Source organism: Cebidichthys violaceus, unplaced genomic scaffold (genome assembly GCF_023349555.1).
Source record: "Cebidichthys violaceus isolate CVI_PGR_0920_01 unplaced genomic scaffold, fCebVio1.0.p SCAF_23, whole genome shotgun sequence".
Lineage (NCBI taxonomy): Eukaryota > Metazoa > Chordata > Actinopteri > Perciformes > Stichaeidae > Cebidichthys > Cebidichthys violaceus.
Genome location: NW_027176406.1, coordinates 5,116,368 through 5,143,674, shown reverse-complemented (window position 1 = coordinate 5,143,674; position 27,307 = coordinate 5,116,368). Strand labels below are relative to the sequence as shown.

The 27,307-nt window shown below is 41.2% G+C and overlaps 1 protein-coding gene across 1 annotated transcript; it reads right to left on the bottom strand.

Annotated features, from left to right (window-relative positions):
- Nucleotides 1–11,944: 11,944 nt before the first annotated feature.
- On the bottom strand, nucleotides 11,945–18,267 carry rdh8a (retinol dehydrogenase 8a). Its single transcript, XM_068718907.1, has 6 exons — nucleotides 17,895–18,267; nucleotides 15,524–15,685; nucleotides 14,137–14,316; nucleotides 13,392–13,485; nucleotides 13,108–13,291; nucleotides 11,945–12,952 (listed from the first exon to the last, which is right to left on the bottom strand). The coding sequence occupies exons 1-6, from the start codon at nucleotides 17,998–18,000 to the stop codon at nucleotides 12,725–12,727; spliced, it is 954 nt and encodes a 317-aa protein (XP_068575008.1). The 5' UTR covers nucleotides 18,001–18,267; the 3' UTR covers nucleotides 11,945–12,724.
- Nucleotides 18,268–27,307: the final 9,040 nt, after the last annotated feature.

Here is a 27,307-nt window from a genome sequence, read left to right as displayed (position 1 = left end):
GCCCAAACACTGGGAAAAGCCAATTCTCCAGTGAGAAAAAAAATAGTCGTATTTCCCATTTCACCTGTCAGTCATCAGCAACACAGTAACTCTCTGAGAAAGGCCAGCAATGTTGTTCTGTGGGATGCATACTGAGCTGGAGCTTACAGTGAGAAAACAAGTGGACTGCGGAGAGATGAAGAAAGAAAAAGAAAAAGAGAACCTCCTGGCTGACTGCACAAAGGGGTCAAAGGTCTGTGCAAGTTTGACTCCTCCACAGAATGAAATAGATCCACTTAGTGAAATCACTTCCTGTCCATGTTTACAGGGTGGTAAGAACTTGGGCAAGTGTGGCACAGCAGGAGAGAAGAAGTTGGACTTTGTGATATACAGCTTGAATAAATATTCAGCAAAGTTTGTCTGTTATTGTACGAGCAATTCATTTAACTGTGAGAATGTAACTTGGTTGTTTACAGATATTGTGGAGTAATTTTCATGTGCATTGTAAATGTATCTACAGCGCAAGCTTTATCTTGCTCAGGGAGTTTTTTTAAGCTTGATGGTGCTGCATGGAACTTGATCTCTGTGAGATAGTCTGACAGTTTATCTTTCACACTCATCCCAGCAGAGAGAGAGAGGGAGAGAGACTGGAGTATGATAGGTGTGTTATTGTTGCATTTTCAGCGAAACTATGCTGGTGCATTCATGGGACCTCTCCGATAAAGTTGACATCAGAAAGGCTGCAATACAACCGCAGTCTTATCTCACTTACCACGTAGTAGGCCTACATCACGGTTCATGGAAGCGTGTAAAAGCTTTAATGTGAGAAGTGTCAGACCAGGAAGCAGAATACACAGCTGTAGTAGACATTACAGAGTGGAGGAGGAAGACTTCATGGTCAACAACATGGGCCACGTGCAGCTGGATAATTCCTAGTAATTTAACTGATTCAGATATGCAATGTGCAGTGGGAATTTAATCATGCATTACTTAAGTACACATTTAAGTTACCTCTACTTTACTTGAGTATTTAGATTTCATGCTACTTTATACTTCTACTCCACTACAGTTCAGTCAGAAATGTTCAACTTTACAACATTTATTTGATAGCTTTAGTGAGCTCCACCTTGACCAACTACAACAGTGAAATGCTTCTTTATGCATCAATATTCCAGTAGTATAATATACGACTATAACACTTCCAGGGGCCATTTTTCTAAATTTTGTTAATATTTTGCTAGTTTCTCCAGTTTTCAATCCAGGACTTTTATTTGTATGCAGGAGTATTTTTATATTGCAGTACTGCAAGTTTACTTTACTAAATGGTGGGCTATGAGAAGGCAATTGGCAGCCACAATGGTGATGTTAAGAGATATGTCAATGGAAAATCTATTAAAACTTAAATGGGCATAAAAATACAACATAGTTACAAACCATATTATGCCCTCTGAGACTCATAAATAAATGTAATCATCAATTGTAGGGTGAGAAACTAGGCTTTATGTTAACTAGTCCCATTGGAAATATTCTGTCAGAGCTTGTAGCTACAGCAGAACTGTCACCAGCCCCAACAGCAGCCAGTCACACACCACTGCTGCTCAAAGCCCCTCGTCTCAAATGGCTGAATGTTTAAAAAAAAAACAACTCTATGAGGGTCTTAGTCAAACAGAAATATTTAATAAAGTCTGTCATGGTCCATAACTCACAGTTCAAATGACCCTCAATGACCCTTTCAATGTTTTCCCTTAAAACATAAATGCACTTTTGCTTTGACACACGCTGCATCATGATGACATAAAAGTCCATAAGGGGAAACTAACTGATGAGGTATGAAGCGTTCGCCCCATCATTCTATTTTTATCCTTTATGTTATATATATGTTATTGTTGTGGCGCTCAGTAGAGGAAAGTTAATGCAGGAGACCCTTTTTGAAACCTCTAATAACTGCCAAACAATCTGAGGACAGCAAATAAATATGCCAAGAACAGTTGTATGACCTTGTTTCAAAGAATAATAGAGCACCCTTCATAGCTGTCATTACAAAAGTGGTAGGAAAACAAAGTCATCATCTCCAAAATGTGGAGCCCACAAAGCATTTCCATGTCCTTGCAGCCTGTTAATGTTTGCAGACAAGTCAGAAGCCATTAATTACAAAAATAGAACAGCGTTTGCTATGTCTGTGTAGTGTTTGGCTTCATCCCTTCATGCTGTACTTTATGTGTGTGTGTGTGTGTGTGTGTGTGTGTGTGTGTGTGTGTGTGTACATTTTTGTGTCACACCCGCATACAGAGAAAAAATGTCTGAACAGAAACTCAGGGTATAACCCCACATTTGGCTCTCTGCAGTGAGAGAGAAGTTTCTTTCCCGAGGATCTCTCCCACGCCATCTCCCCCATTCCCCCATCCCCTCCCCTGTATATGAGAATAACCATAAATCACAGCCACATCAAGCTTTGAGCAGTAAAGAGCTAGAAAGTCACTCTACCAGCCTACCAGGGTTAGGCTCAGTGGTGTTGCAGAACAGACACACCTTTTGCAATAAGTTAGATATTAAGATTGAGTCATAGTGGTGCTTTGGCTCAAAAATACTGAACGCAATGATTATTCAGGCTACAGTCACACACTCACACACTCAGGCACGCAGACACACTCACACCCCTCCTCCTTTTCTCCCAACTTAAAGGCCAAAAACAACTACACGCGTCTCTCTCTTGGGCTTCATTAGATGGAAAACATAAAAGATAAATAAATGAACTAACCCCAAAATTGTTGTGCTTGCGTGGGAGAGTTCAAAATGCCCCAAAATAGTCTTTCGTAAGGCCAGTGGAATGAGGGTCTGCATCATTTCACCATACAAGGGCCTGTTCTCTGTACCCAATTCCCTGCCGAAACCCTCCACCACACTCACCACACTGACCAGTCTGCTTCCACAGGGACCACACTGCTGTGGGTTCCGCACATGTTCTTTGTGCTTTTGTTCTACAGCAATCTCTCTTGTGTGTGCAAACACTTAAATGCACACACAGCCACATTTGTGGGGGCGTATAACTTTTTCTTCTGCCCTTTCAAAGTGTGTATCTGCATTCAGTGCATATGCTCCTGGGTACTGGACAATGTGACTCCTGGTAGACTGGTTATGATGAAGCATGTACATGTTTCCACACGCACACACATGCAGACACACACACTCAGAGGGGGAAAGAGACACACACAGTTAAATAGACAAATAGCAGCAGGTTGCACATGGTATCAGTTTCTTGATAGCTGTAATAAGTCTTTAAGGAGTAATCTGAGGAGTCATTTGACTCTGCAGAAGCAAAACTGAAAAAACACTTTACATTGGCGGCCAAAGACTCACACAACCTTTTAGACAATAGAATGACTCTTAGACACACAAACAAGTACTCGCTGATCAAGTCCAGACACACTTGCCTTCGTCACATCAATCTTGCTGTGGTGTTGCTGCACCCACCTACATTTGTGTGCACACAGTGTGTGTGTGTGTGTGTGTGTGTGTGTGTGTGTGTGTGTGTGTGTGTGTGTGTGTGTGTGTGTGTGCACATGGCATGCATGTCTATAAAACATTGTGTGTGTGTCAGTAATTCAATATTTATATGATGTCAACACTGTCGCCAACATCATCAGTCCACTATGATTTCAGTGTTTATCTGTCATTGGCCCACAGATGGATCCAAGTGACACAAAAGCATACACAGTTGGAGCCAACTGTAATACTTGTCTTGCTCAAGAGTCAGTGGGGATAATCCTGTGTTCCTAGACCCTCTGACCTGCAGACGTTTAGTAGTGTTGGCACGTAGCTGGAGCTGTCAGCCCAGCATCTAAGGGAGATCTGTGTTTAATTTGCAAAAGCGAACTTTGCCAGAATACAGAGAGCGAATGAAGGAGAGAGGGGGAGCGATGGAAATGAAGCCAGAACTTTTGTCTGTGTGTTTGAGTGCCGAGCAGACCTGCGTTTCCTAAATCTGCCGCAGATGATAAGGCTGAGGCTGGACCTCTCTGAGCTATGCATACGTGACAGACAGAGACATTTCGAGCCTTCTAGTAGTTCGGTGCGTCCACTGTGGAAATTGTTGTGCAAGTTGTTGTATGTTTCAGTATATGGGTGTGCGCAAGGTTGCGGGTAAGGGGGGGGGGGGGGGGGGGGGGGGAGTAGTTAATAGTCTGTGTTTGTCTGCAGATTACTCTGGCACGGGCCTGGGCCCACAAGCCTGGGAGAATCCACTGCTCTCCAAGATTACCCAATGTGAGCACAACGCATCTCAAACAACTATTGTACGCAATCACGGAGAGTTGCTCGTCACAAAACCTCACACAAGACCGAGCAACTAATCCTCGCTGGTGGTTTCTTTGTAGGAATAGTTGTTTTGCTCCCAGTTCCTCGGTTTATGTGTCCAGACTTGTGCAAGGGAGTGTGTAGAGCCGGTGGATGACGGTGACAGGTAACGGTGATTTCTGTCAGGTTTTTCTGGTTCTACTCAGTGACTGGAGAAGTCAAGCTAAAGCCTGCCCTATTCCCTCCAGCCTGGGAACCAGAGCAGTGATGCCTGCTTACCTAAGTGCCTGGCTGCTCTTGCTGGGAGCTGTTCCCATCCCACTCATCTGTTTATTATATTCTTGTGTGGGCTTGTGTTGTAAGAAGAGAAAAGGGGGGGGTATGGAGGTCACGATGGAGGGAATATTCTCCCATGTTTCATTGACAATACCTCTAGAGACTGGGCTGGGCTGATGGGTTTTTGAACATGAACAAGTCATATATATATATATTCGAAGGGAACTGGAAAACGTTTTTACCAAGATCCTGCAATGTAATAGTCATGGTAAGCCCTTGATTTTACTAGGCGAGTGGTTTTGTGAGGAGCCCGCGCTGCTCCACTGGTTAGTTTGCTTTTTGTCATGAACAAAACATAGGACACTAACCCCAGGCAACAAGACACAGAAAACAAAGCTATAAAAGAGAAACGTGAAAAACAGAACAGATATACACTCTGTGCATAATAGACATGCAAGACTATCCCAGCTTACATCATGTCCTCCTTGAACACTAGCACATTTTGTTTGCAGGTTTACACCAAGTCTTACCTTACTGTGTGGACATCTGTCAAGATGAAGGTGTAAAACCCATGAATTGTTAATAACTTTCCCTGTGACAGTCTCAAACATACATGTATTTGTGTTTTGTCAGACTGAGCACAAGAAGAATTGTGTAGCTAGCTGTGTAGCCAGTTGTTTCCTCCGCTGCCCTGAGGGGTTTCTGGACAGAGTTGCAACATCAGCTGTGGGCTTTGTGAGCGAGTGGGCACTGGGTACATTTGACCTCTGACCTTCCCACAGCCTCAGGAGGAGAAGCCTTTTTTACTGAGAAAGGGAAGACCCACTTGCCGGTCCCACATGGTTCTTTCAAAGTCACATTCCAAAGGATGCTTTTCCCACCATGGACCAAACACATCACTCTGTTCTTTCCTGGAAAAAATCCAAGGAAGTGGGCGATCACATGAGTAGGGACCTGCCCAGCACTAATGCCAGACATGACCTTCAGCAAATGTCACAGTTAGGCCATTCTCCAGAGGTCAGGGGAAATATGGAGAGGGCCTGGATCTGGCAGAAAGGTCTGGTCTCTCTAATATGACACAGAAATATTCAGTTCTGATTCCATTAGAAATGTGTTCTCATAAGTAATTTCCAAAACATGGGATATTTGTACTGTAAAAGGTACAGTTAAAGAGAGATTGAAATTACTCTGAAAAATGACAGAGATACCGTTTACACATGCATACACACACTTGATACATGTCATAATTAACTTATTTTACCATAACACATGCTCTTTCAAGAACACTTTCTCATACTATCCTAAAAAGCACTATCAACATGTGGCATTACAGAATGTATAATTTTGTCTTTAAAAGGAGCTTTGCTTTTTTGGGGGCTAAACCATTATTCCATTACAAAACAAGACTGGCACCGTTGGAATGCTTTTTTTTACCGTCATTTCTGTATACAGCCAAACCCTACTAAATAATAAAAAAAGAAATTCACGACTATGATAAAACATATATATTTCTCTTTTTGTATTAGTCATTGTGGCCAAATGTGTCCTCTGGTTTAGACGTTACCTATTTATGAGCAGTGGGCAGCTAGTTAGGTTGCCCTGGGACCAATTCCTGTTCAAGGCAATGGCAGGTTCATATAACCCAATATGCATTATTTTTTAGGGGTTAGAATCTGGGGGACCTAGAGGCAACCAAGGAGAGCATTGATGCTTCATACAGAAAGGTTACAATTGTCCCCAGTGTGTTATCAAAGAAAAAAAGTGTCTGTATAAATAGTTCTAAGATGTACAAACAAACACCTGTGTAGGCTTTTTTTGTGTTTTGAATGCTTTGAATGTTTTCTTCTAGGTTTGAATATATTTCCACACAGGTATTGTGCTATGTACAAATATTGTATGTTTATTGCTGTCTTAAGCCTTCTTTGAACCCAGTGTAAATCTAAGCGTTCTGAAAAGAATAGCCTGTGTAAACATGCAGAGTGGGCAATACTGAATGAAATACTCTCCTCGCTGCAATATTTGACACATTGGTGTGAGAATGTGTTGTATTTTGAATGACAGTGAAAATACCATAGAAAATGTTTCTATTTATTTTATTGAATAGTTTTTGAATAGTTTATTTATTGTTTTTATAGTTTAAATAGGATTAGCATATACTTTTTAATAGATTTTATAGATTGCTACCAAAAAAAGAAAACATGACGGAGATGGGTTTTCCTTTTTTCGAGGGAATATGTAGCAAATGGCACCAGCTGTAAGTTCATGTAAATTCTTCTATGAGCACAAGCATGCTTTTTAGGTGGCAATCCAAATCACTCATATGGGCTCATTCTCTGCCCTTCAAATTGTTTGGGTGCAAACCCTCTCTAGGAGACCTCCCTCCCCACCGGCCCCATGCGCAACCACATTGCCTGCACTGTGCATATTTAAGCTTGTGAGTGGAGTTAAAACTAATTAATTCAGGAGCAGTATAGTTGTGTATGTGTCTCTTCTATGTAAGGAAACTGTAATTTTGAACATATTCAAGATGTGACCAGCTGATTCATCAGGAAGTATTCTCCCTCAGGGATTGTCTTTACGTCGCAACACTTCCCCTCCGGCAACTGAAACCAGGCTGTGCACAGACAAGCAGAGTTAATGTATGCCAGGCCTGAGTGTCTGTGCCTCAGGGAGAGACACACACCATCTAGATGAGTAGATTAGATAGACAGAAGATGAAAGAGAGAAAACAAATCAGAGGCCAAGGTGGGAGGAGGAGGGCCAGAGAGAGACCAACAGTGTGGTGTGATTTTCTTTCTACAGCACGAGCACACACATGCACACGCATTTGGATGAGAGAGGATGTTAAAAATAAAAGTGAAAATGAATTGAGGAGGGAGAAAATAGAATCTAATTTGTAGTGATTGTGTGTTAGTAAGAGACGGACTGAGCGAGAGGGAGAGATGGAGGGTGAGAGGGAAAGCAGCCAAATGACAGAGGCGTGTTTGTGTTCTGATTAGGCTGAGCCAAATGGAGGCGGCTCACCAATGGAGATAACCAACAAAGACATCTCTTCACTGGGTACAAATCTATGAACATCTTTTCATGGTCAATAGACGGAGGCATTCTTTTGTTTTCATGAAAGAAAAAAAAAAATCAGCCTCGGTGGATCCATGAATGCAGAACAAAGTTTACCGTTCATCTGGTCTTAAATAAAGCAGATGACCAACATGCTTTCTGGTTTTGGAGTTTGGGTGCATGAAAGAGTGTACAAGAGCCATTTTTCATTATTCCTTATGTTTAAGTGAGCTAATACTTGAAGCTATGTTGTCCTTATGTTCTTATGAACTAGAACGTCTATCTACTCTCACCCTGGCTGCCAAGATATGATGCACTCAAGCTGAATAAACAATGATGCAGGCTCTTTGGGCTAAGACAGGCTTCCTGGCATGGGCGTGCCCGCACCCTGTTCAGTTTCTCATCTTCATGGTTGGTGATGGTGAATAGATCAGATTCATGGCAGTTCTGATGGAGTCCGGAGTGAGTTTTTTTCTCTGGCAGGGAAATACGGCTGGGATATCGCCAGGGTTGCCAGGCAAGGCAATACTTACAGACTCTTTGATGAGGTCACTGTCTATCAAAGACTAACTGTCTCTGCCCCTTTGCATACTTGCTATCTATAGATCTATCCATCCATCTTATCTATCTATCTATCTATCTATCTATCTATCTATCTATCTCTCTCTCTCTCTCTCTCTCTCTCTCTCTCTATCTATCATCTATCTATCCATCTGCCCATTTATCCCACTCTTGAATCCTCTCTCTCTCTCTCTCTCTCTCTCTCTCTCTCTCTCTCTCTCTCTCTCTCTCTCTCGCTCTATCTCTCTCTGTCTGACTCACACACATCCACATAAACACTCACTCACTCACTGCCATCCTTGAGAAACAAATTAAAAGTATAATCATCCCTTGGATGAAAATATTCCCTCCTTGGTGTTGGTCAAACCAGAAAGCAAAGCATATGCTTATTTTTCTGTGAATTAAAAATATAAATGCTTCTCCGCACTAGATTCCCAGACGTCTAATTACAACATTGAAAGAGAGAAACAACTGATCCCTGGTGGAAGGGGTTAGAAACCCCAAGACAGATGATATGTTACAGGAAGAAATGTGAGTGCACATCATGATGAGAAAAGAGTAATGTGTTTTTTGGAGTTCATTTGTTTCCTTATCTGTTTATCTACTTTTTTAAATTGTTGGACGTCATACCCTTCGGCTTGTCTTACACACAAACAGGAGTTTCAGGTTTTAGCAAAATCTGCGCATTGACATCAGCGGCTTTGCTGTCAAACTCCTCTTGCGAAATTTTACACCAATCTTACCTCATTGTCCACAATAAAAACAAGAGGATCATGTTACCCCACCTCAGATTACATCATCTCAAAGCCCAGCACAATCAACCATCCTCCCCTTGTTTGACAATTATCATGCTTGTACACAGAATGAACCCTCTAATCACAGAGTTTCACAGTCATTGGAACTGGTAGTTTTGAGAGAGTGAAAAGAGCGGAACAAAACGATACGGTAGTGGGCAAACTGAGTCGCAGTCTGGAAATTCCTGCTGGATTGTTTATGTTCTGGAAGAGCAGTAGGGAAAGGGGACAACGCTAATGTTGTAATGATAGTGACAATAGCGGTTCTGTGTCGGTAAAACAATGTGTATGACTGGCTAGCTATAGAGCCAAAATTCTATTGATTTATGTTCTGACCTCCAAACGATCCTGAATGGCCTCGCAAACAAGCAGCTCTACTCAAAACGAGAGATGTTGACCCCCCACCCCCCTCCATGTGTGAATAAACAAGTGACCCACGTTGGGTCTGTGAGAGGTCACTGCACAGCGGAGTTATGGAGATGGACAGAGGAGAGGGCAGACAGACAGTGGGCCTCAGAGAGACTGAGAGTGAGTGAGAAGGAAAGAGAGAGGGAATGGACAGAAAAGGAGAGATAGATGCTGTGTGTTGGTTTCTCCCTGTGGCCTCTGCTGCCCTAATGGACCCGGACGCCACAGGCCAATCTCGGGGCAACTTGGGCTTCTCCTGTTTTGACTATATAAAGATTGATAGCTCTCTTCAGACCCCCAGATCAGCTCTTGATGGATAGTAATATGTCCCATGTGGCTACATCTCCAGTCACATGCCGCCATGTTAAATGGTGGCTGACCTCCACCTTTTCTTTCTTCAGTCTTATTGAATATATTTCTGATCCACAAATTATAAGTCATATGGCGGTTCTGTGACACTATTTAGAATTATTCAGAAAGGATCCTTGAAAGCAAGGGAAGTAATAACAAGAACAGATAAGTGGAGCCACATTTTCATCCATCCTGACCTGGGATTAGGCTGAAGCACCCTGTCTAGACATCAGCTCCACTTAATGCAGCATCCCACAGCACCCAGACCTCTATTCCTTTCCTTTGCTTCCTCTGCTTCTTTCACACTTTCCCTCTCTTCTTTTCTCTTTCCCAGTTCAACTCAGTTCTCAGAATTTTCTTGACCTTTGCAGCTCCATTTTGTTTTTGATCTCCCTAGTCTATCTCATCACTCTCTGAGTCAGGCTTAGGTGTGGTTCTTTGGTGATGATGACAGTGAAAGGAGGATGCGGTAAAACGGCTGAACCAGCAACAACCCAGCAATACACAAGGCAGACATATTTCAAAGAATGTCTCCTACAGACATGCCAAAGATAAATGTTGAGGTTTCCCATTTTTGTCCTTCTCTATACTCATGTTCACTGTCTAAAAATGCAAATGACTTGTTTGTCAGTATACAGCGAGGGTGCATGAAGACAGAGCTCATGCATGTTTAGCAGCTCAGTAATTGTGACAGGGTTACAATTAAGGGAAGACTTAAGCACGTCACGCTGCCCTCATTATACTACAATTATGTTCTTGATTGTGAAACAAAGGTACACAACAATGGTTTGATAAGACCTCTTGTTTAATGAGACTTTGCTGTAACTCCTGTGTTCATTCAATTAGTAAACAGGTCTTCCATTCAGGCCTGGGCACCCCAATTCTCATCTTCCCAAATGCGACAAAATCCCACCCCTCGCATCCCCAAAACTCCCCACCCACCCCCTGCCCTTAGCCTTCAGCGTCCCACATTGGGTCTTGGCATCCCCCTGAACATTCAAGACGCACAGACTCCTCCTCCAACCTCCCCCCTTCCCCACCACCCCCCGCACACACACCCATTTGATTGTGATTGACAGCGTCTTTGTCCCATTGTGCGGAGCTGTCGCCTCTGATGAAGACACATACACAGAGCTGAGGCACTGCACTCATTGTACACTGCACAGAATCTACAGGTCTGCAACCTGTGGTCTGATTATGCGCTCCGTGCAGTGGGTGAGTCTGGACACGGCAGGGCATGGCAGGATGGGATGGGACAGGTTGAGTGCAGACAGGACAAACTCTGGCTCGGTTATCCAGGCCAGACTGCAGGCCTCTCCCAGTGTGGACCAGGGGGTCCCTGGTCCTATGGGCTGAGGGGGCCAGCTGGAGAGGGAGGCTCAGTGCTGCGCAATGTGTCTGAGGAGGCCGTCATTAGGGTTAACCCCTCCTCAGGGATGGGAACCAGGTCACATTCTCTCACACGGCACAAAGCAGGGTGTGTGTGTGAGAGGAGTGGGGGTTCAAGGGAGGGGTTTTGATGGGGAGCAGGCCATGACCTCTTTATATCCATCAACAGATCACTAACTTGGCCCATAGACATGCTCATACAACACATTCACACATACACACGCACGCACGCATGCATGCAAACACATGCTAATGTATGCGTATGTGCACGGATACAAATGCACAGAATGCATAAGCAAAAACAAGCACGTGAGGCATTATGTGTGTCTTCACCTGAATATGGTCCCAATAGCTTAAAGTCTCTGTTAGCTGAGATAGGTTTGTTAGGCTAAACGAAAACTAAGCAAATGGTAACAATGCTTACCACTAAAGAATATATTTTTTCCAAATTAACCACAAAAAAAAATTGTAATTATGGATTGGTGTTGAGGTATATTGTTAAAAATCCAATGTATGAAACAATTCTGCTCAAAAAAAAAGACGGCCAGTGTCTGCAAGATATTAACTATTTAATTATATTGCACTTGTTTATCTCAGGCCACTGAGGACAAATTCCTTTACACTACAGCTCCAGCTCCTGCTGGCTGATCGTTCTATGAAATCCAAAGGTTGACTACAAGGGAAAAAAACAGTTAAATACTGCCCCCTCCTGGTGCCCAAGGAGTCTTGCAGACAGAGAGAAACATCTTGCAGAATTTACAGGAAAGTATCAATAAAATATATTAGTCAAAGCGGTCACATTTTGTTATTAATTTCCTTAAAAAACAAAAATACTATTGATGGTAAATCACAATTTTATTTACTTTTAAATCAAGGAGCTAGATTAAAAATATCTGACTCACCCCTTCACAAACCTTCAGCTTATCAAAAAGTGTAAAAATATGATTTAACAGCAGTTATGACCATGAGAACACTAAAAAAATGAAATTATGGGCACAAAACAATTAAAGAAGATAAATTCATTCGGACTCTGTCATACATGTTATAACTCCGGTGAGCCTGAGTGTACAGTTATCTAGGCTACAAGTTATATAATTATTATTTCTCAATAATTTTATTGTTTGTCTCCGTATCAGAGTTCATTTTTTTGTGCTTTGTTGTTTGTCCATGGGGCTCGCAACTCATGTCCTGTCTGTGAGTTCTCATTTAAACAATATAGACATCTAACAACTATATAACCACGGTATGTCTGACTAAGGCATGGCCTTAGCTTTATAGTATGTGTGTACAATAATCCAATGTTTGTGTGTGTTGCTTGTATTTCTGTGTTTTATGTATGTACGTTTCTCTCTGTGTGTGAGCCTGTGAGTACTTGATGTCATCCTGAATACAACATCTCTGTGACAAACTTGTGCAATTGTGCATGATGTCTGGCAAAGCTTATCATGGTAGTGTCTTTGAACTAAAAGGCACCTCCCCTTTCCTGGGCTACTGGCTCTTGTCTACCTGCTTAGCCCAAAACCTCAGGAAAAGGCAGTAGGAACTCGGTGGGGGTCAACAAACAGGGGGGGGGGGGGGGGGGGGCAAAGGTAAGGGGCAGGATTGGTCGACCCCATTTAGTTAGGTGAGACAGTGCGTCTACGCAGGCAGCTGCATGTCAGGCACTTGAGGATGCTCATGGTGATGTGCATGAGAGGGCCGAAATTGAAGAGTAGATTGTAGAAGGTGTTGACAGAAAGGCCGCCAGTCTCATCTGCGTACTTTAAGGCCACAATGGGTGTGTAGAGGCTGTTGGTCAGATTCCTGAAGCGAGGGCTGTTTGACTCAATTACCTTTTTAGTGCACTGGAGAGACGAGAAGCAAAATAAATGTTTGACTAATTTCATTGCTATGCAAGCCGGTTGAATATTTGTACCAGTTAGTGATCACAGAAACACAACATTGATCCTCATATCCTGAGCTAGATTTGTAAAATGTGAGTTAGAAACCTTTCTCTTACTTTGGCTATGTCCTCTGGCGTCTGGCCCATGGCTTCAAATATATCTATGGATGATGGCAGGTAAACGTCTTTAAAATACCGAACTGTGTCAGCATCTACTCCTGGATACTCCATCTTGGCCACATCCTCCATCATCTTTGTCTCAAACTCCGTGTGCACTGGGCCAGGCTCAATCATGGACAACCTTTGGGGAGTCAGATGTAGAAAGGCCCGTGTGAGAGAGCATTTACAGTACAAAGCAAAGACAGATGTGAAGGAAGAACAGAGGGAAGAGGGTAATCTACCGGATATTGAACTTCATCAATTGCACGGCCATACTCTCACAGAAACCTTCCATGGCAAACTTAGAGGCAGTGTAAACATCATTGAACACCACTCCTAAGTCAACAAAACAGGGAGATAAAGGACAGCATCACTGCATAGTATTTTCAAATTTGACAGTACTCGATTAATAGTAGACATGCGTCAAACATCATTCACACATAAAGGCCTAAGATGCTCAAATAAACCAAGTAACAGAGAGATGTCACATAGAACAATACAAGAGCCAGACAGAATAAGAAAGTCAGTTGAGCCTATTTGCATGTGATTAACAACTTTGCAACCCTAGTGAGGTAAGCAGACCGTTACTGGAAATGAAAGGCATAGTAGGCAGACAAAATAAAATATATTCAGATAAACTGCTTGCTAGCATTGTTAGCACTACTATTGGAAAACAATAGGATTCAACAGGCTACATAGAGATTTTAAAAAAGTGCCTCTGTTATGTAATGTTTAAAGTTTATGGTATTATAAACTAAATTGTGACTTAACTAATTAAATCAATCACAAACACTGATTTACAGGTCAATATGAGTGATTTTCAAGAATTAAGAATCTCCACAGGTCTGTCCTCCCAAAAAAAATAAATATATATATATATATAATATAATATAAATTAAATTGTATATATATATATATATATATATATATATATATATATACACACACACACACACACACACACACACACACACACACACATCCTACCCTGAAGACCCATGACACTGCTCATGACCACGATGTGTCCTGAACGCCTCTTCTTCATGTCTGGCATCACTTCTTTGATCATGCGAACTACACCGAAGAAATTTGTCTCAAATACTCTTTTCATCTCCTCGATGCTGATGCTTTCCACAGGTCCCAGCAGACCCACACCTGCATTGTTGACTGACAGGAAACACACAGACGCAGAGATGACCAACCCGCTTTTATCTCCATCACTGCACTTATCACAACTTTTAAATGGTTGATATTGTTGATGATGATATTGTTGATTTAACATGAAGAAGTGATATTGCACTGTTCCCTGATGGCCTTTCGACAACAACAGATCCTTATTGATAGATTGCAGATGGTATTTCTTGATATTGCCACCAGGTGTCAGTGTGTGACAACGACAGAAAGGTGTGATGTAACGACAGTCCATGTTGAAGGGCCACTGGGTCTTGAGTAATTAGGTGAAGGGGGATGTAATGTTGGATTCAGAGTGAGGTGGATGCAGGTTTATAAATAAAACTTTTGTCCAGACTAAAGGTTTAAACATGACAAACAAAAATAGACAGCTTTTCAAGAGTTATTAATCCTGCAACATACATTTTACCAAATTACAATAAAATGAGTTGATTAACACCAAGGCCCTAATTAATTGTTGGTGATGTGGTGAGATTTATGGGTTTCAAAATACATTGTATGTTCTTTTTAAGCTGAAAGGACCCCCTTCAGAAAAATAACAAGAAAAAGAAGGTGTCATGGGCAGATAGAGCTGCAGTCTCAGTTTCAGCTATATTTCAAACACTCAGTCAGAATATCAGTTTGGTGGTCCTATCTGTTTGGGTGCAGAATCTATCTGCCCACTGGAATTTCAAGACTCTCCCAATCTTCTCTTCCCCCGTCTGACTGCAAAACCACAGATGACAGTGCTACAAGAGATTTGCCACCAAAACCCTTTCAGTTACTTAAAAAACGTTGTCCTAAAGTTGTAGCTTTATAACAGTAATAACACTGTACTGTGATAGTTTGCTTGTCCACTTGACAAGTATGTTAGATGTTTACTGTTTCTCTCTCTCATGGAAGGTCGACATTGTGGTTTGGGTTAAAAATAGGCTACTATCGCAGGAAGGTCCAAGGTTTATGTTCTATGCATTAGATTATCATTCCTAAACAAAGACAAGAAACTCATGCAGTACATTTCTTAACAACTTATGGTTATATACTAAAACTAGTTATCAACTGATCTAAAAAATTCTGATAAAATAAAAAACAGAACACATGTATACACCCACGTTTAAATCAAATCAAAGACGCCCTATCATTCAAAGCTGGGGAAGGGGTCAAATGGCAAATGCAGGCCTAGTTTCAGGCATGTCCCACTCACTCAGGATATCAATATGGCGGTCCTTGACATTGTTGATGCACTGCTTGACCGACTCGTCACTGCACACGTCTAGTGGAAGCAACATCAAGGTCTTGCCATATGTGTCTCCAGCTGCCTCCAGAAGCTTGTCCTTCTTCTTCAGGTCCCGCATGGTGGCAATGACTGATAGGGAGAAACAGAGGAGTGGAAAGTATTATTTCACTTGTATTCACTTGTATGATGATGTGGCTTCAAACTTTACAAATAGAGCCTCTTTAGTACCAGGAAACGGTTCTTTAGACTCGTACAGTAACACACTGCAAAAAGCAACTTTATATTTGAGTCAGTTTTTTTCATTTTCTTATTTAGTCATTAAGAAAATCATGTTTAATTATTTACTGTAAAAGAAAAAAAAAACACCTCGACCCATTGTCACTGATAAAATGACACACTTTACTGTGAAACCTCTGATCTCACTAAATGACTTCCGCACACACACGGACACACACTCACGGTTGTGACAGAGTCATATGTGCAGGTCAGAGTTCCTAGCAACCTAGACAGATTATTGATTTCCTCTGAACTTTGACCCACATACAAGACACAAATCTGTCATGACCAATGACAGCAGCTATCAGCAGAGTGTTGACTCGGCTTTCATGGCTTCTTACATGTTGTGTGTTGTGCTAACACTTTGCTGACTGACGCTTTCTAGCAGAGAAAGGAGAGACAGTGCTGTTGCCCAATGGCAATCAGCGGGAGTAAATAACCTCTTCTTCACACATTCATCTGGATCTACCTGTTGTCCTTGACAGATAAAGATGAACCCCTTACCTGATTCTTGTCTGAACAGAGACAGGGTTGAATAAGTAAGATGGAAAGAGGGATTGCTATGCTTTGGAGGCTTTGCATTGCCATGCAATGTGACTGATTCGTAATGAAACTCTGCCCATTTTTTTTGTTAGAATGTCATTGTGTAAGTGTCATCATCCAACAAATACACACTATTCTTGTAATGACGTTTCATGAAGTCTAATTAAGTTTAATCTCATGATTTCAAAACTGTGTGTCCATGAAGCAACAAAGAGATTTAGAAGTGAACAAGAGATCTATTGTTCTTCTGGCTCCTGCAGGAATTACTCTTGGGCTGCTTAAACATTCTTGAATTAACCACATTGCATTGCACACACAGAGGTCTTTTTGGGGTTTCTCTGAGTTTTGGTGCATGTTACTGCAACTAATTATTACTTTTTGCACAATGCAATATTTAATCTCTAAAGACCTTGGGAATGAGCAGATCAGCTTCATTGCTCAGAGGTGGCCTTATCGAAATCAGGTCACATTGTGAAAAAAAATCAGCTCAAACCGGTGTTATGGGAGCAGTTAATCACTTTTGTTTTGCTCATCTATGGTGATAAATCCCATCAGACCCTGAGGGCCCCCAAAGAAACTTGAACTAACCCTTGCACAGTGGTTCCTGAAGGACAGCAGTACAAACTGCTTGAATTAGTTTAATTAGTTAATGTATAAGATGACTGCTTAAGTCACAGGTTTCACTGTTACCTCACTGACCCCACCAGGCCCACAGCTAATTATGTTATTCTGCATAAAGTCGCATGTAACAACAAGGGGGGTCTGAAGGCCAACTCTTACCAACGGGGTGGGGGTGGGAAGGTGGTCTAATGTAATTCTGTCTGAGGCTCCACTACATGGAAAAGGTTCTGGAGTGACACAACGATGGCTGGGAAGCAGGAGAGTAGACGCACAGACCAACAATGTCAAAGTGGGACACTCTTAACTCCACTGTGCACCAATGAAGACTTCAAACAAGGCCCTTGCTTTAGAGTGAACCCTCGCTTGTACAGGTCTCAAACTTTGTCCCCCTTTCAACACTCGCTCCAGTGAGGGGACTATAGGCACATTAGACACGGCACTAAACCGGAGCAGGCGGTCTACAATTCGCTGCGATAAAAGGGAGCTTTGTGCTGGAGAAGTCACTTGAAAGAGAACTGACAAGACTCCTTTTATGATTCCGCCTGGAAAGCGGCATCCTTGCAGAGCCCTACCCTGGAAACTGCGCTTTCAGATGATAATTGTTGAGCCAAAGGGGCGACTGGATCCCAGTCCTTACAAAAGGATATGGATCCGATATCACTAGAGTTAGTTGTTCCAATGGACATTACAACAAATCACTTATCACTTATAAGGCGGAGAGAATTTCATTGCGCATGAAACTCAACAGAACTTTGTGCGTAAAGGAGTGTTGGTGCATTAGCAGAGCATTGAAAGGAAAAGTAAACACGAAATAGGTTTTCCTAAGCGAACCACATTGTTACAGGCTTGCTACTTATAGGTCCGATCAAAGAAACAATGTAGAAGAAAGCGCATTTACCATGGTAACGCTTCTTTTCATCTTTGGCCAGCGTGACGGCGATTCGTAACCCGATGCCGGAGGAGCAGCCGGTGATCAGCACAACTTTCTGCCCACTGTTCGCCATGATTTGTCCGGATGGGCGCCGTGTTTAGCAGCGGTCCTCTGCTCTGGATGGTCGCTGCCGAGGGAGCTACCGATCACCGGACTTTAAAAAACTAAAGCGGATCATGCAGCCACCTCAGCCATGTGAGCCTCTAATTCAGTCACATGTTCAATAAAAATCAGTAACCAAAAAAAGACGCGGCATTGCAAACAGGATTTTTAAACTTGATAGGTGCCGCCTGCTCTGAAAATGGGGTTAATTCCTCTAAAAATGTGTGGCCGTGCATGCGCGCACGTGCGTGTTTTGTTGAGGGGGCAGTGCTTATTTGATTTCTGAGCTGGTGACCCTTACAACAAATAATCATGTAATATTCATGCTGTAGTCACGTGATGTTTTGGTCATACCTGGTGGTGTTTAATATTCTCAATAGTAATTATTCAAACGTTTTATTTCACGGTAGCCTACCAACGTTTTTTTTGTTTTACGTTTTTCTTATTATCTAATCATGTATACTTAAATGAAATTAGTTAATTTAATTTTAACAATACTTCAAATTAGCTATATTTGAGCAGCACATAACAAATTGCATTGTATTATTATTATCATTTGTATTATTATTATTATTATTAATATGCTATTTGCTGTTGCTAAGCTTGTTATTCGGCTTTAGTTGATTTATTTATACAACTAGTCATCCCATGTCTACCTTATTTTGGAAGGGAATGTTTATGGTAATTTGAGCGCTGCATTGTACTGCCATCTGGTGGTAAGGAACGGTGCAGCATACTTAGCACTAAGGCTTACTGACTGTATAATACCTCATCAAAACCCAATGCTAATAGCATCACTGTAATCCCAATATAAACTGAATATAAGAAGGCAAGAAAAATGGTGTGGGTTTGGTTATCAGCTATGTCTCACAATTTCACAATTATGCTACTAGCAGGGCTGTGTCGTGGTGACCAGTGGACCCTATTCTTGACGGATGTTGTAAAGGGTCAAAGTGCCGCTGATAACAAACCAGACTTGTTTCTTTTTCTCTAATGAAAGGCCATAGTGCAAGAGTCAGAGTCTGCTGTGTCTGGGCCTGTTGCTGAATGTGATGCAATCACATACAAACTGTAAGTCTTCCATATACTCTAATACTGATCCTCTTAACCCCCAAGAAGGGATGAGTGGCTGGTCAAAAGAGCAAGTGAGCGAGTGAGTTGTTAAAAGCAGTCTGTGGCTGATGCCATTCTCTGTTAACTCACTTTTTGCATCTACTTATCAAATAAAATGTATAAATACTTATGAGAATACTGCTAAAGAGACCGAGATGGAGTAGTGCTAGTGAAATGTTTGTGGCTGCACGAGTCAATACTTTCTTAACAGCTTATACAAACAGCTTATACAAACATTATTATGTATTCAACTAGTGCAACTAAAACGTTGCAAGCTATTTATGATTATTGCTCGACACAAAACATTTCTGCCCTTGAAAAAACTATTACAAGTATACAATGATGAATATAGTTCCCACATGATGTAATCCTCCCCCCTGGTTAACCCCTTTAACCCCATTCCCATTTTAACATGCTAACACAGTGTTAAGCATCAAGGTCACGTTTAGGACAAGACAAGAGGTTAGGTGAAAGCAGATACACACACACACACACACACACACACACACACACACACACACACACACACACACACACGCAGACCAACAGAGGGAACAGTGGGAGAGGACAGGGACAGGTTCCTGAGTTTTCTATCCTCAGAGGGTAAACTGAGGTTACTACATCCATCACCAACAGCAGACATTTCCGTCATAACTTTGAAGAGATTCTCCCAAAGGGAAGATATTTTAACAATGACTGGAGTCCTGGGTCAGCCAATAACCAGCCGACAAGACAGGTTTAGTCTTGCTATGAAAGAAATCAATGTCAAGCATGTGATGCATATAACTCAGCATATAAGAATACATAACGAAAATAATCTTCATCCAATCATCACTGCTTGTGATAAACTGTCTGTTGTGCTGACAACAGAGAGCGGGCTGTCAGCTTACATAGAGTTTGGGCCCAATTTCCTCTTGCTGTCTCACAAAGCTGATGCCTGCTTATTGAGAACATCCCTAAGCTATGACCCATTTCTCTCACCAGAAAGCAGAAGTTTACAATGAGATAATAAATGTATAATTTGCATTGTCAGATAAAGCGGCTTTAAATCCAAGCTGACAGTGTGAAAAAACAACATGCACTGCCGTGATGACATTTTACTTTATATATTTATATTTTGCAATGTTTCAGATATCAGGCATTTGCCTGAAAATCTCAGAGTAACCTACAGTTGAGCAATAGAATAGCAATAGAATGGCAGCCAAAAAAATTGTCAAACATGAAAAAAGAGTGTGTTTGAGCCCGAACTCTATTAATGTAACAGCAAACATTTTAAGAGCTTTACATTTTCATGGCAGATAGGCAGATAGGTCTGAGAATAAGAAATGACCATGAACCTATGACCCAGACCAACCAAGCAACACTGACTGAACAATTAACCAAGTAACCCTAAAGCTATTTTCCTACCAAATCATTAATTTTAAGTCAGTTTTCATTTATCTTATTTGACCCCTTATTTCATATTGATTATAATATATCATTATATTAATTACACTGCTGTTGAAAAGTTTGGAATCAGATGTTATGTTGATGTTTTTCTTCCATTCTTATATAATTTACATTTGAAATAGTTTAATAGATGATGTCCCCACAGTGTTGCTTGAAAGGGGAGAATATTGTTGTAACTTTGTTTTCCAGTCAAGAAAAGCCTAAGAGACCCTTGATCATTACTAAAACACAATGGTGCAACTGGACCCTTAATATTTTCATTTTTCTTTGGTCCCTCTGCAGTATACTTAGTGGGGAGATTGAACAGACATTATTTGTCAGTTCATAGTATGTTCAGATCCAGTTCCAATGTGCCAACCCTACAGTAACCTATAGTAAAAGCTTTTCTAAAGCAACACACCTGTTAATATTCCAGCTTGTTATAGGCATTATTGTGCACTTGACACTGAAACAAGGCCTGTTCCTGTTTAAATCTGCACACATTTGATACTCAGATTCCAGTTTATTTGACCAATGACTGGGGATTTCTTCTATTCTTATTTGACTGTTGCACAGAGGGATCTTTGTCTCTTTCTGCCCTTTCAATTGTCAGCCTGGTTGAACAATTGCACAGTGTTTTGTTCTCCATGTACAAAACAAACCCTTCAAACTAAATAACACCTATTTGTAAAAAGGACTCTCTCCAATCTAAAAGCATGAAAGACTATTCAAAACAATATAGAGTAGTCCTCTTAGCCATCTGACTGTAACAAATTAAGCTTTAGTGGCAGGAGATTCAAAATTTGAACGGTAGCGTAATATAAAAAAATATAACAGTTGTAAAAGTCAGCACAGACACATTTTAAAGCTGTCCTAAAGTGGATATGGTGCAAAAACGGCCAGAGTTAGCAGCTGGAATAAGGTCAGGGCCGTTCCTGGCATGTTTTCCCTTGTGTCCCTTGAGATTTTGGAGAAAGTGGACAGGTGGTGTGGCTGGAGATGAGGAGGGGTGCTGGGCAGCCAGTGATGTCTACCAGCCTCCAAGCTATTGCTGTGGAATTTCAGAAGATTGAAGCACTAAGACACAGAAGGAGTGAGGAAAGAGACAAAGAGGAAGGGATAACACAAGCCCATGCATGCTTTTCCACGCCAAAAGTTTTCTCTGTTTTTAATGTCTTGCTGTAAATCCTCCTCCTTTTTTCAACTCAAACTTTCTCCTCTCCACTTTCCCTACTGCACCTCTGTGTCTGTGTATCTACAATATTCAATCCTCCTAGTAGCAATTTCAACATCCTTTGTTAGAGCGTTCACCTGTTCTCTCTGACACCTGGTTTGAGCACACTCCAGCTGTGCCCTGAGCCTAAATCATCCATCTGTAACCTCTCCATCGCAGTCCAAGTCACAGAAAATGACACCGACTTCTCTTCTAGCCCTACTTTTATAGCTTAATAGTCAATTTCCGGTGTATTGACTTTAAGGATACATGAGCAGATGCTCCTCCTGGACTCTTCACTGCTTTCCAAGCTGACTTTATAAAGCCATTGTCTGTTTTCACTCATCCTAATTAAAGACGGATTGTGATTAGGTACTGTCCTAAATGTACAAAGTACATCAAACTTTGAGAAAACCACTTCATTTTTCCCAAAAAATGTTATACTTTAATATAAACCGTTTTTTGCAGGGTTATTTTAAAAAAAAAGTATTTTACAAAAAGTTCTACAGTAATATTCCTCATCAAGTACATCACACTGACTATCCCTATTTTTGGCCCTCTGCTTGGTGGCATCACCACGATAAGAGACTTGTTCTGGCTGATAGTACTAGAAGGATAAGGCACTCTGGCTGTGTGAAAGGGCCTAAAGGACTGGAATGTTTGCCACAGGTCAGGAGTGGCGCTTTCTGCTCCTTTGTGTGCAGTCTGCAGAGGAGGTGTGGAATGCAAACTTCATGAGAATAAAAGGGACGAAAGGGAAAGAGTAGCTGGGGGTCGGTGGGCGGGAGTGAGACTTAAAAACGAGAGAGAGAGAGAGAGAGAGAGAGAGAGAGAGAGAGAGAGAGAGAGAGAGAGAGAGAGAGAGGTAATGGTTGCAAAGGCTTAGAAAGGAGTGAGCTGGGAAAGTGTTTTAGGGGTTCTGAGGCAGACCGAGAACACAGTTAATTGAGAGAGGGTGCTAAAAAAAAAGTGGCCCACAAGCTGCAACCAAAAGAGGAGAGTTAAAACTATTGCTGCAGCTGCAGACAACACACAATGGACACTCTACAGAGAGTGCTTTGAGACCAATGGCACTCTGGAGATCATGATGTGGCATTTCTGAGCGCCAGTTAATGGCATTCTTAGAAACAGTTAAATCTCATCATCATACGTTGTTCGTACAGTCTCAGGCACATGCCTGTAGAAAAGCATTACTCAAAATACATTGACATTTAGATTGGCCTCAAAACAGTTCATATGAATAGGATAGCAACGTTTTTTTGTGGCACAAACATTTATTAATGCCAAAACAAGCTGAAACATACAGAACATTGCCACTTATAGTTTATTCATTCAAAGAAAAACAACAGCATGGTGCCAGTTACATCTGATCTAATGCAAACAATGAACATAGATGGGTTTCCAGGGGGGCTGTCCACTTAGCCACTGTGGCACCATGCTGAAAACTCCTCTGACCTCTTTGCTTACTCTGCACTTAGAGAAAAATACATTTTATATTGTAAATAAAATTACTGTAATGCATAGGAGTTTCCTAGCATATTTGCAAGAAAGCTGATGTTATGGGGAGCTTGAACTTCTGTCTTTCACACACAAGGACAATTCAAAGAAATGCTGCTTTGAACCATATTTAGCTTTTACCTTAAGTGCCCCTGCAAATACCAGTTTTCAACCTAACTGCCTTGCTATTTACAGATCAAAACACAATCACTGTGTTTTGTGCTGTAATCTAACAGTGAAGAGGAGGGCACACAGCAGGGTGAGCTTGAGTGTGGTCGCCGGTTGAGTTTATCTCTTCTATTTGTTTGAGCAGTTCATTTAGCAGACACGGTCCTTAGATGTTAATTGGTTTAGTCTCCCGTCATCTCTCAATATTATAATTATCACCAGACTGGCAGTTTCCCTTACTGGCCCAGAGCAAAAACGGAAAATTTCCACACACTTTCTAATGGTCCGTTCCCTGGTTTGGCAACTTAACAGCAGAGTTAAGCAACTGACTGTGTGGAGTAATATGTCTGAAAACACAGCTGATGGTGATCTTTCTTTCAACGAGGCTTGACTACAAAGTTCTTTTTTCAAATACCATAATTGGTTAAGAGAAGTGCAGTGGTGATTAAATACCAAGCTGCCAATCTTGTCCTGTCTGATGGGCTCAATCTGCCCCTGCCCCCCCTTTCTTGTACTGCAGGCAGCCAGAATACCTGTTGCAGGATAGATTTGTATCACAAGGTGTGGTTTGGTGTAAGCTCTTATGTAAGAACACATGCTTTCTGATATATGGAGATACTATCATCAGCAGTCAGTGGGTGGCACAATCCCATTTCTCTTGAGGTGCTTTTATAGATCAGGAGCTTTACCAGCCTCTGACAGGTTAACCTTCATTTTCCCCTCCAAGCGAAATGTGCATTTATTCAGCGCCTGTGTTTTCTTGCCTTTATACTTGTACCCTTGATCAGTTAAGGAATGTCAGACTTTTTTTTTCTAGTTTTGGATTCACTGTCAAAACCCACATTTTACACAAAAAGACCAATTGTTTTTCACCATTAGCCCCTGAGACCACATCGTCCCTTCCATGTGATATGAATTACAGTTGTTTTTAGAATCTCCATGTGCAGAAAAAAATGTAGTTGTTATCTGAAGGCTCATTCATAATTCTGCTATAAATGGTGAAATGATATGACAAGCTATCAGGCTCCACACACACACACACACACACACACACACACACACACACACACACACACTATATTATAATGACAGAAAGTAAAAACAATGTTTATTGCACAATATGCAACTAAAATATATCAGAAGCCCATTAGGAAGCAGTGGTGTAGGATCTGAAGTGATTTTGAAGTGAAATGACTGCATAGAAAACAATGATTTTCCCTTTGAACATACATAACTCAATATTTGGCAAGCTGAAAGAGTCAGTCTTCCTTTGCAACTTTGCATGCATATTTTTTCCTGACAGTTGGCCTGTTGTCTTGTTCTGGCATGTTCTTCAACCCAAGGAGCAATAATCCTAAATGCTCATCAGCTCCTCATGAGGATTAATGGGGCTTCACTATATCTCACAGGGTCTGAAATGTGGTGAGGACAGATTACTTCCCTTCACCTTCCACCCACTCAGTGATTCAATGATAAGGAAAGCCCACCATCATTTATCAGCACAGAATGACCTGCAGAGGGAGAGAGAGATACTTGCAATTTGTAACACACATCTCTGGGCTCATCTTCAAACTTCAATACTGGAAGCATAATTTATGTAATTATGAGGAATAAGAGAATAAATAAATAAAAAGACTAAAACTGAAATAGGGAAAAATACAGAGACACATCCTCTAGCTTTTTCTTTTTCCTTTGACAAAATTTGTGATGGATTCATCTCCTGCCAAATTTTATGTGATTTTTTTTTTCAAACAGCCTATCTATAAATAAATGTCAAAACACATATGAAGTATAATTTAGTATGTTGGTGTTTCCACATGATTTGAAAGTGTGAACAAAACTGTTGGTTTCTTGCTGATTGATTCAGAATAAAGAGACCGCCAGCAAGAACCGATTTCATTCTCCATGTTGAGCTCTGTTTAGCAACATTTATGTGTTTACATCAACTTGAAAAAGGAAAATCAATTTACCTTACATAAACCATCATCAGTCTGGTTAATGAAACCCTCTTCAAAAGTTCAAAGTTGATCCGCATTAGACAAACAGATCAACTTTGATTTTTAATTTTCCTGCACATTACGGTCACGTCACGTAATAATTTGAATATGTATTGGGTCCCAGTCTCAATCAATGCATGTTTGGTGGCAGCCATGTGGAACTCCAAAGTCTGGTGTCAGGTCTATTTCATAATAAAAAACTTAATCAAAACTAATTGTGAGTTTTTCTTTATTTTATTGTTTATTTTGTGTTTTAAAGAATGGTTATCTGTAAGTTGTCCCATAGTTGGACAAAGGTACATAGCACATGCTCTGGAAATATTTGTCACCCAGAGCTCAGACTACCCACTGGAGTCTTAGTAACTATCTGCTAAAAGCTGTTAGGAATGTGGCCCTGAATCAGGCTGGCTAAGCTGGTACTGAGAAGGGAGACGGTGGGAGGTCAGGGGGTCCGTTGTTTACCAACCAGATCAACCGCAATCTGTTCAGTTATCTGGGTGTTTCTGTCAAAACCTCTTTCTATCACTCACTCCCAAGGCCTTTTGTGTTCTGTCTAATGACTCTACAACTTGTGCTCCCACTATTTACTGTCTTCGAGGAAATGTACTGTATCCTTTCCTTTTCATGGAGGGTCCCCTTATATTGAAGAAGGATTTCTATTTTAATATTACTGAACCAAATTGTTTTTGACATTATCTATTTACCATGAAGAAGCATTTATATGTTTTGAATCTACATCATAACTGATGTCAATGATGTTTAATAATTTGTAGCCAAGAGTTGGGTTTGGCGAGGAACGATATGGAACAGTATCTTTGGATAAGAGAGAGAATTATGGCTTTTAAATGGGTGTGTTTCCCTCTTTCTGTGGTTTGAGACTCATCCCCCTCGAGAAATTACGGTTTGGCTTCTTTTCTCTGAACGTTCTCTGGGACAGCAGTTCCTTTACAAAGGCCTGTTGTAGCTTGGACGCTAGACACGTTATCTTTGGTAATTTTCCAATTAGACAAGGTCCTCACAAGTCCTATCTTAGAGCATGTCTCAACTGAATACCACAGTCTTTCTGGAATTAATTAGGCTTCTGGCAGGGCTATATTCAGCCTTTATAGGTAATCAACACAGTATCGGTTTTGGCAGATGTCACCGGCAGTATTAGATAGGTGACCACTTATTTCAGCTCATTGCTGTCAGTGAGCACTATGCCTATTTAAAGAATATTAACTTCACGCAACTTAATACAAACTCACTTCATATTATGTTATACCTTTAAAACCATGTTCATATACAACATGGTGCAACAAAATGGTGCAACACCCAATTATGTCTTTTTAATATTTTGATGAGATTGAACATGCACAAAATAGATGTTTCTGTTTTGTGGAAATAGGAAGTCATTATTGTCTGGTGGATTTTGTCTACATTAAAGAGCTACAAAAGGTGGGATGACTACTTTGGTAAAGTTGAGGGGAGTGGATAACACACCTTGTTGTTTTATATAATGAGCTTTAAACCAGGTATGCCTGCCTCTGAACTAACAGTCCACAACCTTTAACCTGAGGTGATTCAGCCTCCAGCCTCGCCGTGGTCAAGCACCGGTCTGAACAAGCATCACAGAAACGTTGCAGCAATGCTGGGCTGAGATTAGACTGATGGTGGAGATAACCTTCCCTGGTCTGCAAAAACCTTACTCCATGAACTGGCCCGGGGTGTTTTAATGTTGAGATGTATTGAACTAGCGCTGTGAGTGAAGTTCAAAGCTTGGATACATCCTCCGGCTTCAAACCTCTGATCTTCACTGTGAGGTGAACGTTAACTATATAATGACATATCATAACATTTTGCACCATTATCATCATCATCAT

Bases quoted from the DNA above. Each gene is read 5' to 3' on its own strand.
- rdh8a (XM_068718907.1), bottom strand. From the start codon at position 18,000: ATGGCGAACAGTGGGCAGAAAGTTGTGCTGATCACCGGCTGCTCCTCC. The intron at 14,317-15,523 runs GTGAGTGGGACA...GTTTCCTGTCAG, and splicing joins CCGCCATATTGATATCCTGA to TCAACAATGCAGGTGTGGGT. The intron at 13,486-14,136 runs GTAGGATGTGTG...TTGTTGACTTAG, and splicing joins CAGTGTCATGGGTCTTCAGG to GAGTGGTGTTCAATGATGTT.